This window comes from Gopherus evgoodei, chromosome 9, assembly GCF_007399415.2.
Source record: "Gopherus evgoodei ecotype Sinaloan lineage chromosome 9, rGopEvg1_v1.p, whole genome shotgun sequence".
NCBI classification, from domain to species: domain Eukaryota; kingdom Metazoa; phylum Chordata; order Testudines; family Testudinidae; genus Gopherus; species Gopherus evgoodei.
In genome coordinates this window covers 7,061,444-7,075,311 of record NC_044330.1, presented here as the reverse complement: position 1 = coordinate 7,075,311, position 13,868 = coordinate 7,061,444, and the positions used below count along the sequence as shown (strand labels likewise).

The 13,868-nt window shown below is 54.4% G+C and overlaps 1 protein-coding gene across 1 annotated transcript; it reads left to right on the top strand.

Moving 5' to 3' along the window:
• Positions 1-601: 601 nt before the first annotated feature.
• NPPC (natriuretic peptide C) lies at positions 602-7,335 on the top strand. The gene is made up of 3 exons (XM_030575315.1): positions 602-751; positions 2,414-2,712; positions 6,958-7,335. The coding sequence occupies exons 1-2, from the start codon at positions 659-661 to the stop codon at positions 2,690-2,692; spliced, it is 372 nt and encodes a 123-aa protein (XP_030431175.1). The 5' UTR covers positions 602-658; the 3' UTR covers positions 2,693-2,712; positions 6,958-7,335.
• Positions 7,336-13,868: the final 6,533 nt, after the last annotated feature.

Here is a 13,868-nt window from a genome sequence, read left to right as displayed (position 1 = left end):
CCCCCAGCCTCAAATTGCCACTTCCTGGCTGGTGAGTGTTGGAAGGGGAAAGCCCCCAAAGCGGGGCAGGCAGCCTAGGAGGCAGGGGGAGCAAACTGGGAGATGTCCCCCCCATGTGAAAAAAAACCTCGGCATTGTCTGGAGCCCCCTGATTTCCGCCTTTTTTGAAGGAAAAGCTCCAAAGGAGAAGCGGGTGATCGCGCCAGGCTCGCCTAGACCCAGGCGCGGGCTGGGGGCAGGGCAGCAGCTGACTTGACCCTCGGGGCTCCCCCTGGGGTCTGGCCCTGATCTCAGCTCAGGTCCCCCCCAGGCCCGCACAGGCGGGGGTACCCCGCCCCCCTCCCTGCAATCCCAGCGCAGAGCGCGGAGCCCCCGGATCCCAATGAAAAGGGCGGGGGGGTCGCTTTCTGAAGAGCAAATCCTGCCCGAAAACAAGCGGGTGCCTCTGATGTCACTTGCCCCCGCGAAGTGCGCCCCGGGCGCGATCCCGGCTCCTGTTAAGCAGGGGGCTGGGTTGGACCTGGCCGCGCCGATGACATCACCGGGCAGGTTGGGTTATAAATGAATGGAGAAGCCCCGCTCCGCACTTCCAAGCAGGCAGCCGGGACCGGTGACTCCCTCTGTCCGTCTCCGAGCCCCGCGGGCCCTGCCCCCCAGGATGCGGATCTCACACTTTCTGGCTTGCGGACTTTCACTGGCCCTGCTGTCCGTCCGGCTGGAGGCGAGACCCGCGGCGCAGCCCCAGCAGAAGGTAAGGGGGCTGCTCCGTGCAGGGACGGGACGGGGCCGGCTGCTCCCCACCGCGCTAAGGGGGGTCCCCGGAGGGAGAGGCGAGGAGTTAGCGGAACTTTGACCGGGGGGGGGCTCCATTGCCCCCTTAGTCCTGCTTGGTGCTTCTGGGTAACGAGGGGGCAGATCCCCCCCATCCCAGCCCCGCATCCCCAGCCCGCTGCAGCCTCCCACTCTCCGGAGTTTCCCCCCTTAACCCGTGGGCTGCTGCTGGGTCTCAGGATCTCCCCGCGTGTCCCCCGGGCAGGGCGCCCCAGCCCCAGGGACATCAGCGGGGAGCGGGCTGCGGCGCTGCCCAGGGGAAAGGGCTGAACTCCGCTTTCCACCGCCTGGTGCTGAGGGAGCCTCGAGTCCCCCGGTTTTACCCCCGACCTGCGGGGTGTCACTGTCGAGCCTCGGGGGCCGGGCGGGCGGCAGGTGCATAGCGGGGCCCGAGGTGCAGATTGCAGGAGGCAGCAGTAGCCTGCAGGGGGCTGGGACCCGAAGGGGCCAGGCGGGGTCGGGCTCCAGGGAAAACCTTCGCGAGGGGGTACCGGGTCCAGCTGCACCAACCTTCGGGTGGACGGGGAGATGCCCGAGAAAAAGGGGCTCCCGAGGAGGTCGGGAGCCGACAGGGCCCCCCCACAGAGTCCCCTAGCGCCGCCTTTCCCGGCTCTGGGAACTGGGGGTCCCTGGTGCTGGAATCGGGGCTGGGAGGGGTTGGGCTCGGGGAGGCTGGAATTGGGGCCGTGGGGCTCGAGACCGGGGGGACTGGAATCGGGGTAGGGCTCGGAACGGGATTAGGGGTCGAAATCGGGGTCGTGGGACGAGCTGTGGGGTTGGAACCGGGGCCGGGGGGCTGGAATTGGGGCCGTGGGGCTCGAGACCGGGGTGGAGGTTGGTCTCAGGACCGTGGGGGCTGGAATTGGGGTCGGGGGGTTGGGCTTGGGACAGGCTCGGGGGTCGGAATCGGGACCGTGGGGGATGGAACCGGGGCCGATGGACTCGGGACTGGCTCGGGGGGCTGGAACCGGGGCCGATGGACTCGGGACGGGCTTGGGGGCTGGAACTGGGGCCGAGGGACTCGGGACGGGCTCGGGGGCTGGAACTGGGGCCGGGGGACTCGGGACGGGCTCGGGGGGTGGAACCGGGGCCGGGGGACTCGGGACTGGCTCGGGGAGTGGAACTGGGGACGGGCTCGGAGGGTGGAACCGGGGCCGGGGGACTCGGGACGGGCTTGGGGGCTGGAACTGGGGCCGGGGGACTCGGGACGGGCTCGGAGGGTGGAATCGGGGCCGGGGGACTCGGGACGGGCTCGGGGACTGGAACCGGGGACGAGCTCGGAGGGTGGAATCGGAGCCAAGGGACTCGGGACGGGCTCGGGGGTCGGAACAGGGGCCGGGGGACTCGGGACGGGCTCGGAGGGTGGAATCGGGGCCAGGGGACTCGGGACGGGCTCGGAGGGTGGAACCGGGGCCGGGGGACTCGGGACGGGCTCGGGGGTCGGAACAGGGGCCAGGGGACTCGGGACGGGCTCGGGGGGTGGAACCGGGGCCGGAGGACTCGGGACGGGCTCGGGGGGTGGAACCGGGCCCGGGGGTCTGTGCTGCTTTCACGCCATCGTGCCCTGCGCTCTGCCCTGCAGCCCCCACGGAGCGCGCCGGGACACGAGCTGGCGGACAGCCTGGCCGCGGGCCCCGAGCGAGGGGAGACGGCGGGCGGTGGCGGCGGCGGCCGGGGCTCGGGCTCGCGGCTGCTGCGGGAGCTGCGCGCGGACACCAAGTCCCGGGCCGCCTGGGCCCGGCTGCTGCGCGACTACCCCGGCAAGCGGCGGCACAAGGGCGTCAGCAAGAAGGGCCTGTCCAAGGGCTGCTTCGGCCTCAAGCTGGACCGGATCGGCTCCATGAGCGGCCTGGGCTGCTAGAGCGGCGACACCTGGCGGCGGTGAGTGCACCTGCCCCTGGGCCCTCTGGGTCTAGCGGCCCCCCTGCACCTAGCCTCTGAGTGCCCCGGCCTAGGGGCAGAACCGGCCCCCCGACTGTCTCCCTGCCCGGGGCGGCCAAAGCCACCAGAAGGGCCAGAGTGGCTCAGACCAAGGCTCCATCCAGCCCAGTGACCTGGCTCTGACTGAGGGACTGCATGGATCAGGGCTCTGGAGTGAGCCAGTCCCAGCTTCTGGCTCTCAGAGGTGTAGGGACACCCCAGAGCACTGAATCTTCTGGGAAGGGCTTCAGGCCTGGACTCTGTCAATACAGGGAGTGGCAAAGAGTCCTGTGGTACCTTATAGACCAACAGACGTATTGGAGCATGAGCTTTCCTGGGTGAATACTCCCTGCATCTTGACGCTCATGCTCCAATACATCTGTTGGTCTATAAGGTACCACAGGACTCTTTGCCACTTTTTACAGGTCCAAACTAACACGGCTCCCCCTCTGATACTGTGTCTCCCGTGGCAGAAATGCAGCCACCTCTGGGGCAGGGTGGTGGGAACCAGCAGGATGCACGGTGGAGCAGGGTGAAAAGCCCAGGGGGGACACAGCAGATTGCAGTCACCCTTATATTTAATAGGGACAAGCAGCCCAGGGAAACTCCAGATTCCAGTGTGTGATGCCTGGTTTTGATCTGGCAAGGCCACTAGGATCAAGCTACAGCCTCACCTGCTCGGAACTATCAAGGGTGTTTGCCAGACGCCCATCCCCATAGCAGCCATGCTCATCTCTGCAGGCAGCCCCCTCTCTTAAGGGCCAAGCACGGCTGCAGGGCACATTGGAGAATTCAGTTGGGTTCACCCAAACTAGTGGTCTTGGCAGAGAAGCCAAAAAGTAAGAGCTGAGAAGACAAACTAGAAAATATATGGGGGAGTGAAAAACACTTTTTCAATTTGTACAGAACACCCCCACCCCAAAATGTGCCAGGTATCAAAGTCCCAGACTGAAAATCAGGCTGCTCAAAGGGCAGCTTAGCTGAAGTCCTGCATCATTGACACCTCAGTATGAGTGTCCAACTGTACAAGGTCACTTCTTTGCCTGTTCTAGTGCATTTCTTAGCGCCCATTATGGTGGGCTCTAGACGCTTGGAAATGCGTGCATGTTAGGGAGACCAGGTTCGCCTACAGTCGCATGACAGTCGTGCTTGGGGCTGGGGCTGCAGCGTGCAGCTGTATTTTAAAGAAGAGAATTGCCCCGTCTGCCCAATTTCTTGTTCTTCTTTTAGGTGTGTTGCCTATCTCCAGCAAAACACCCCTGGGCATCCCCTTACCATCACTGCCACTGGGTGGTTGGGGGTGCTATGGGGCTGGGGGCTTTCGTAAGGATTGCAGAATCATACCATGGTTAGGACAAGCCTTTCCAATGCCAGCCCTCTGTGGAGGTGACCAAAGGGTGCTCCCTCTTCTGGTGGAGCTGTTTATCTGCCCTGGGGTGAGCCCAGACAGCGGAACATGGATTTTAGACAAGAGTCTGTCTCTTTCTGTGTCCAAGAGAGAGGCAGTCTGAAAGCATGACGTGACATTTGTGCTATCCCAGGCTTCTGATTCTGTGCTCCCTCTGGTATAACTCCACTGGCTTCAGTGCAATAACTCCTGCACAGGGGAGAGCAGACATCCATGTACTTGGCCACATAGCTAAGGTGTGCTTGTCGATCCTTTATTTTGGGGTGCGTGGGGCTGTAATATATAGTGATAAATTCCACAGATTTGAAAGGACACCGGGTCCCAAATCTATGGGACTGGCCACTTTTCCATGCAACCTGCCCCAGATTTGGCTTGCACCTGTTTACTCCTAAATTGGAGGCGATGGGTAATTATAATTAGCACTGCTACTGTTCTAAAGATTTGGCACAAACGTGGAAGATTATATATACACACACATACATGCCTGCTTATCTACTGTATGTACAGTACATAGCAACAATGTCTATTGCTTGGAATCGCTGCACCTGCCCTGATTTAACACCCAAATTACTGCAGGGATGGTCCAGCCATGGCAGTGTCCATCAGCGTTACTGCCATGGTTGGGTCCCCTGCTGTGGGATACGTTAGTGTAGCTTTGCCAGGGGGTGACCGCGCATTGTATAGGCATAGATTCCCAAGCAGGGGGTGGTGGTGGCAGGACTGGTACTAACTGGACAGTTAGTTAGTCTCTGAGCTGTACAGATTAAGTCCTATGGTTGGTGACTGCGTATATGCCATGCCCTCTTCTAGTAAGAGCAGAAAATCAGATGGTATTGATGCTTTACAATCCTAGAAAACTACACTTCCCCCGCTCCCCGCCCCCCCAGCAACCTCACTGTATCAGCTCTTAACCATATCTGTGGAATTGTATCAAAACCCTGCCATTGATAAATGCCTCCTAGACAGTTAAATAGAGATTTCCCCAGATTTCTTTTCTGTTTAAACTTGACCCCTGAGGAGTCCACGGAAGCTAACAGAGTCCACTTCTAAGTATAGCTGTGCAGTCACAGGTGTCTTGCATGAATGCCATGTGCTCCATGAACTCCGTGTAAGTTCCAAAGTTCGTCTCTTTCACAGGCAGATGCGGATCCAATAAAGGACGTTACTCACCTGCCGTGTGTGCCAAATGAAGGCCTGGGGGGCTCGGAAGCTGGCGAGATATTTTCGGTAGCTTAGGCGAGTGAAGGATGCATAGCAAATGCCCTGCCATGGCTGAAGGGTCTGCTCTAAGCCACATTCCCATTCATTTATTTTGAAACATTAGTTTTACATTCATGAGTCTTCTCCAGTTCATTTACATAGCTCCCGAGAGATCCTTTTGCCAGCCCATCCTTTGTATCTGGTCAGGTATCAGACTGTGAAAAGTCTCCAGGCAGCCTTGTACGTAAACATTTCCCAGGTCCAAGGTGAACCAGAACTTTCACTTTCAAGCGATGACCACATTCATCAGCAATGACAGGGCAGCCCTTGGGATACTAGCGGTTTCCTGACTGCATGGGCATATGCTATGTTCTCTATGCAGTATTCGAGGGCTCTGACTCTGGCTCTGATTCTTTAAGCAGGCAACATGCAGATACACTAAACATGTGGGGTCACTCTTGTTTGCAATCCAAGCCACACGTTCTTTCTTTCTGCAGAGCCACACGTGTGTTGGGCACTTGACACACAAGCGCAATATGCTAAGTTCCTGCAATAATCTAGTTGGGCACAGATCCTCCTCTGGTCTAAATTGGCATAGTTCTATTGAAATCAGTGAAGCGGAGCCTATTTGTATCTGTTAAGGATCTGCCCCATGGGCTCTGGACGTTTGCAAAAACAAGGCAAATGGAAGAATAAAGAGATTCAGCCCTAACATGAGATCAGAGACACTGTTAATTTCAAATAGGCATTTTGCAGTCTGTGAATTTGAGAGGCCAGGTGTGTGTGCCTAAACATCAGACCCAAATGACTTTTATGCTTGCTAGTGGGTCTGCACATAAGAAATAGCAACAGGGTCTTGGCTCTTGTTGTCCCACCACCTGCTGTTGCTCAGAGAGTGATCTAAAAGGACTGTCCAAAGTCCTGAGCTGGGCTGCTCTCTGCCTGCAAAGAAACTCCCTCGCCTGGAGCTCAGAAATGTACATTTGTACTAAATTCTCCCCAGAAAGGAACTTCTATAGCTGCACATCAAGGGGCCTGCTCTGCTACCCCAGTGGCACAGCCTGAGAACTCAGGGCATGAGCCTGACGACAAGACACCACAGGATGCCATTTGATCTCTGCCACGGGCCAGATCTCGGCTGCCAGCTCTGAGTGGTGGTCGGAACCCTGCACTGAGGCCCTCCCGTGCATGCTGATCTGGCGGCAAGATGCAGCCCCTTAGCGTCCGTAAAGCTCATTGCCGGTGGAATTCAACACCAGGCACACAGCAATGGGGCTGTATAGATAACTGATAGCGCCAATCTGCAGGGCCTTACATGGCTTTTAATTAGGCAAAACTCCAACTGGAGTCAGGACAGCTGCAGGCAGCAACTCAGGATTCAGCCTTTAAGTGCTACCAGCAGGGAAACTGGCAGGCAGTGCTAGGACAGGCAGCTGGCATGCTTGGGGCCTGATCCCGCCAGCAGGGCGGCCTCTACTTCCGTTGACTTCCCATTGCCAACATCCCTTGGGACTGTTACAGGGGGGCACTCTGTGCTGATGGGAAGCTGTCCACAAAGGAAATACTAATGGGTATTTTCCTGTTCTTGTTTGTTTCAGGGCTTTGAATACATTCCCCACCCCCATGGCCATGCCTGGCCACTCCCCAGCCGACACCTAGAGGAGCAGAGAACACCGGAAATGGGACAGACGACGTGGTTGTGTTTTTCTTTTCGGTACGAGGAGTCATGGCACCAGCTGTTTTGGTTTTCTTATTTTTTAAGATTAAAAAGTTCTCTCTATCTTATATATTGTATATTCTATACAAACACTCACCAGGACAAAGGACAGTGCTTTTCCAAAAGACTGATGAAGCCAGCTGTATAACATTGCTGTTTGAAAACCCATGTCATGCATAAATGTATTTATGTTGTAAAGCTATTTATATATTGTTTATAAAGAGATATTTATAAAAATTTTATTTATGGAACTAAATGAAATGAGTCGAGCAGTGTAACTTTTTTTGTCCTAAATAGTTGAAAAATGTGTAAAAAAAAAAAAAAATCATTCCATGTGGCATTTTGTAACCTGTCTTCATTTATTGGATTGAGTCACGTTTTTTAAAGTGCCAGATCAAGTCCTTTGAACAGCAGGGAAGCAATATATTCTTTATAAGAGTAGAGAGAGAGAGAAAGCGATTTGCATTTTAGCCTTTGCCCCCTCATGCAGGGTGCTCAGTGAGGAAATAATTATAAATCCAATCCTGAAATCGTGTAATCAGGACCCAATCATGTTGTGAACTCTCAGCAGGAGCATTGCCAGGCCTGCCCGAAGCTGCATTAACTTCTGAATTTGGGCAGGGTCCACCAATGAGTTTATCACAGAACTGGGGCCTCAGGCAACTTACCCAGTGGGCCAGATCCTGATCAATGTAAATCTAGAGTAAGTCCATCACTTTCAATCAGTTTACTCTGGATTTACAGTGGGTAGCAGAACAGACTATGGCCTATTGATTTAAATAGGGATTTTGCCTTCCTATGATCTGTAGGACTAAGCCCGTAGTTCATTAAATAATTTGATATATTCCATAGGTAGATAATCATTGAGTACAAGACAGGACCCAACACCCAGTGAAACTGATGGAAAGCCTGAAATGGGCTTTGGATCAGGCCCATTCGCATTCGTGGGAAAGAGACCCTGGGTGATCACTGATATTCTAAGATCGAGTTGATTATTAAGTGGCTTGTTGATATTCCCATTCTCTGCTAAGCTACAAGCCCCTTCCTCGAGTAGATTTGTTTCACAGTGCTTACCACGACAAGCAGACAGTCTAATACACGGAGGGCAGCCTGCTAAGGATTCATGACCCAGCTGTTGCTACAGCTTCTTGCTCTGTAAAGTGCATGAAATACTAGATCATTAGAATGACTTGGAGCTTTAAAGAAAACACAAAGAGAGGACACCCCCCCCCCCCAGCATAGGTCCTGCAGGGAAGCTCCTTGGCCTCAATTTTCAAAGCTTTAGAGAGGAGCAGCAGGCTCACAGCCACGTGTTTCTGTTAGCCCAGCGATGAATGATAGCACTGCTCTGACCCAGGCAGCAATGGACCGTGGGCAAAAAGAAAGTCAGCAAGCTCAGAGCTTCAGCGACCTACAGGCAGAGCGATCCCTCTCCTCAGCCATAGTTTGGCCGGGGGTCACAGAGACCCACAGCCAGGGTGATTCCTTTCCTTGCCAGCAGTCAGAGAACTATGGAAACCTACACCCAGACCCCCTCACAGTAGAAAACAGCTGGTTTGTTGATCTGCTAAGCTTGGAGGATTTTGCCTGTATGTGTGACAGCTCAGTCAGCAGGATGCCAGTGATCCATGGGACACTTCTGATTTGTAAGAGCAAACAGCAACCACGCACCCATCAAAAAGATAGCATCTGTCCGAAGGCAGAGGCTGGCTGGAAGGGGAAGGTCTGTGTCTGAAAGCTAATTGGGAACCAGCACAACTGCATAGCAACCTCGCCATAGAGTTTTCTACGTAATCACAAATTTGCTGCTATGTTAACTGCATCTCTGTCTTTGTAGACTACAGCCAGGCACTGCAGTTCCCAGTGTACGATCTGCAGCCCCTGCTGCCTTCCAGGAAAGAGGGGACCTGCACCAATGCCCTCCTAAGAGACTCCCTGTTAAAGGATATATTAAACCAACCCCCTCACACCAAGACAGGAAATCCCAGAGAAAGCAAGGAAGGAACCTGGTAACAGATTGAAGCCCCAGACTACCAGGGAAGGACAGGGTGATAGACCAGTGATGGATGGTGGTATTCATCCCATCCCAGGAACAGGCTTACTGTGTATGAAGCTAAAATAGAGACTGTCCAATACCATGGCCCTGGCTGGGAATGGGATACGGTTCCCTTGCACTGTTAGGTTATTGCTTCAAATCCAGGAACTAAAATGCACCACCTGATAGCTGTTGGGTGGCCTTCCATGTAATGAGCTGGTGGACCTTAGCCAGTGTCCCAGCGGACAGGAGGTTCGCAGCACAAAATCCATTACCCCAGCTGGAACTCATGGGCCCTACTGTTTGCAGCCTCAGCAGAGAGGCCCAGGTCTGAGTGCACCTTGGAGTCTGGAGTCCCCTCTCCCCCAAAGACGTGGCTCCTTCAGAATGGGGCATGAAGTGTGCCCTCCTTGGGGTGTGGCACACCCGCTGCTGCCCAGGCCACATGTGTTCCATGAGGAGACAAAGGCTGCCAGGGCCTTAGGCCAGCTCCTGCCCCAAACTCACTAGAACTAATCAGACCTGAGATTGGGGAGCCAGGCCTCATTAACTGAACAGCACTGAGGGGACACTGACATAGATGTCCCACTGTTAGCTGGACAGAGGGGAAGGATGGCCTAGTGGTTAGGGCAGGAGCCTAAGACTTGGGGCATCCTGGCTCTGCCAGACTTCCTGTGGAACCTTGGGAAAGTCACTGAGGCCTAGGGTGACCAGATGTCCCGATTTTATCGGGACAGTCCTGATATTCAGGGCTTTTTCTTATATTAGCACCTATTACCCCCAACCCCATCACAATTTTTCACACTTTCTATCTGGTCACCCTACTGAGGCCCTGACCTTCAAATGGGCTTAGGTGCCAAATACCTTTGAGGAGATGGGCCTCAGCTTCCCCATCTGTACAATGGGGATAACGGCCCTGCCCTGCCTCCCAAGGGAGCTGAGAGGATAAATACACCAATGTCTGTGAGGTGCTCGGACATTACGGTGCTGGAGGCCAGATAAGTACCTCAGAGAGATACCTAACCTGCTCGTGCACCATCTGCTGCATGACCAGTGAGGTGGGTCCAATGGATGGCGGGGGAGGAGGGGGCAGAAAGAAGGCCGATTTCAGGGAGGTCACCCGGGCTCTTTCTAACTCACTCTCCCTTGCCTGGCAGGCAGCAGGCAACATTGAGTGGTCAGTCTCTGAAGCACAGACAGCTCATTAGCGCACAGAGAGCATCTGAGAAGGCCCCAATTAGGTCTCCCTGACAGGGGCTTGGTGGGAAGAAAATACAGTGACACATGATGCATCCAATTAAGGGAATGAAGAGAAAGAGGCCCATCCGCCCAGCTGCCCGCTCTGCCGTGGGGTTACAACACAGCACCCCTGAGACCTTCGCTCCCCCATCACCTCTGAATCACATTGGATTTGGCTATGGCAGGGCAATCACAATTCCTAATCTGCAGGTTCCCGGCTCATCTGGGACTTGCTTCTGGCTCCCCCGTCCACGCAGGGGTGTTCCAGGGACAAGGAAAAGGAGGCGTGCAATGAAAGGGCGAGAGGCTGGGACTCCTGCCCAGAATGGCCCAGGGATTGGAGACAGACTGGTCAAAAGTGGGCTCAGGGAAGGGTGGTGCCAGGCACAGCTAGGGGAGGTGTGTCGGGAGGGGATAGTATTAAGGGGTGCCCCCGGTGTCCCTGCTCACAAACTCTAGTTAGCAGCATCCTGGGCAACCAGCCACGTTGAGTTGCCAGCCAGCAGGTTACCCTGCTGTCACAGATGCCCTCATGATCTGCAGCCAGAGCTTTGTCAGGGATGCTGGAAAGGGGCAACCCCACGATTTTACCAGTCGGAGTCAGATGGAGCTGGGCTCAGGTGAGAGAACACGCTTACAGCCTGGGGCAGGGAGACCACCCCCTCGGGGGTCTGTTCCCAGCATGAGACGAGCCAAGGGCCTCCACAGAGAAAGCAGATTGGCCTTGCTCACACAAGGCCAACGAATGGCTCCTGCTGCTAGAGCGCAACCACCATTACACATGCCGAGTCCAAGGAGTGACAGGCAGTGGGTATGCAAGGGTTCTCCATGCCCCTGGTAGGCCCACGCAGACCCAGCGTCCCACAGCGGGACCTGCAGCTGCCCTTTTCTTTAAACATAGGGGCAGTGCCTACAGAGCCCCGCCGCCCCATCTCAGTCTGAGCTGTCAGGCTGCCCAGGTGAAAATGGAGTACGTGGGACCTAGAACCTCCTCGAGCCTCTTTAGAGGAGGACTGCAAATGCACATTTGCTGCGGCCCTCAGGGGCCCAGTGAGTAGCTGCCCCAACCCTAGCACAAGGGGGGGAAAGATTTGGGCATCCCACGCCACCCTTCTTCTCCCCTCAGCCAATCAATTCTCTGTTCCAAGCCCCCTCCCAGGTACTGTCTGTTCCCTGCCGTTCCCAGCCACTTCCCCAGGTTGCTCAGGCTGTATATTGACAAAGCCAGACCAGGCGACACCAGGTTCCAAACCAGCAGAGAGAAAGAAGAACCCAGCAAGGAGAGAATTTGCCACTTGGAAAAGCACAAAGCCCCTCACACCCTGTCTCTCAACAGCAGGAGGAGCTCCTAGGGGCAGCTGCACATCAGGCCCCTCCAGTTTCTCCAGGGGGAAGCAAGAAAGACGAAGAGAAGGGACTGTGGAGAGGTTTTCAGAGGGATCCCTCTCTCGACATAAACACGAGTGGAAAATAACAGGGGATTGAATCTAGGGCCTGTCAGTCAGCGCCTCACCTGGCCAGACGGATGGCAGCATGAGGCAATTGAGGTTAGGGCTTGCGGCGAAAGCCCACGTTCTCTGGAGAAGAACTGAAAATCCAGGCTAATGAATTGCAAGCTGCCTTCACAAATGACGCCTCTGCCACGGCTCTTGCGGTTAGGGACAGAGCTAATAGGAAAATCGTCAGGTGGCATCCCTTTGATATCACCTTTTTCCTGCTCCCACAACAATTAACCCAGTATATTACCCATAATGCTCCAGGCCTACATTCCCACAACAGACCACTTGTCACTCGCATTGGTGGAAGAGGGGGAGATGACCTATGGGAGGAAGGCACTGCCTGGAAAAAGCTTAAAAGCTGTAGGGGGAAAGAAAAAGAAAAAGAAATCTAACACGTCCTCACCAATTACATTAATGACAAACCTTCACCCCTCTATGGAAACTTGCCTGCACATAGACCAAAGCTCTTTACAAACCTCAGTGCCTCATAATCCCCCTCTGCGGCTGATGTTATCTGAGGAAGTTGAGGGACAGAAATGTTAAGTGACTTGCCCCACCATCACACAGCAGCTTTGTATCAGAGCTGGGAACATCCCATGCGTTAGCCACCAAGACCCTCCTTCTTCGTGTAGAGAGCTAGACAGTTCCCACTTGAAACTTCAGCTCTGTTTTCCCTACAGGATGAATACAAGCACCTTGATTTCCAGTCCTTTAAACCGAGTGATTTCCCCTCCCTCCCCACCCCAGGTGGACCAGCTTCCAGGAAGATGCTCTGTCCATGTGGTGTGGCTTAGCCTTGGTCTGCTGGCAAAGGGATTGGCGTGTAACCCTACTGATCAGGATATTAAGTACAGCATTGCTGCTGGCAGATGACCCTCTGGGAACAGGCTTACTCCAGTGGCTGCTCAAATGGCATGGAGTGACCCTGAGATTGTAAATCACTGCCCCTGTAAGTCTGCCTGAGAGCTGAGCCTAGCAGTCGCCCCATCACCCTGATGTAAATCCCAACTGAAGTCACAGCCGCTACTCCTAGGGAAAAGGAGCATTTGTGGGATTAGGATGTACTTCTCCAAGGTTCATTTTATAGCAGGACGTTGGAGGAGCTCCCAACGCTTACAGGCATTAAAGGACCAGATTTCCAAAAGAAGTGAACACTCAATAGGTGTCACACTAGGAGCTGCTGGGGGTTGAGCACAGGGAGAACTGGCTTTAATCAATCAGACCTCCCACCATACTCTAGCAGATCCCTGGCTGGATTGAGCTGGTACAGCATGATCAGCAGACTCTTGGGAGCTTTGCCTTGAGCGATGCCTTTGAGACCTGTCAAAAGCTCTTATGGCATCTCATTACTAACCAGCACTTCTGTGGAACACGTTCATTCACCACTGCAGTGCTGCCTGGTGGATGTGGGCCCAGTTCTTCCTCTCTCATGCAAAGTGCAGTCCACAGCAAATGCATCAGGGCAGTTTCCTCATTCTACATGTTGTGAAGCAACAAAGGGTGTTTGCCTGGAAGTTTGGAGTGGAGGGACTAGTTGCTCTAATAGTGACTGATGACTTACCTGGGAAATCTGTTCATCAGTTAGTTATATGGGAGACTGGTTGGTTCACCAGTCAGAAATGAGGGCACTGTCCCCATGCCAGCTGTAACCAATCAGACTGGAGGGCAAAATCCTCTCTTACAAATACCTTTCTTTCTTTCTCACTTTAATTATATTCCCCGTGGTTGGTCCAAGTCTGATGAAATATCAGCAAAATGTCAACTGTCCCTGAGAGAGACACCGACTCCTGCCATTGAGCTGAAAGAGCAAAATAGTGACAGGTATTTCTAAAATCTCGGCTGAAAAAGCCAGCCAAGCTGTCAGGTTAAAAATCATATTTTAAAAATACAGGGCATCCAGCCAAGGTTACAAATAAGAAGTGAGATCATTAAAAATCTAATTTTGCTTTCATGGAGCTGTTGGGTACTTTCTATCAGACGGGTCAAAAATAAGCTAGTCACTTTCACACTCTGGTTCTC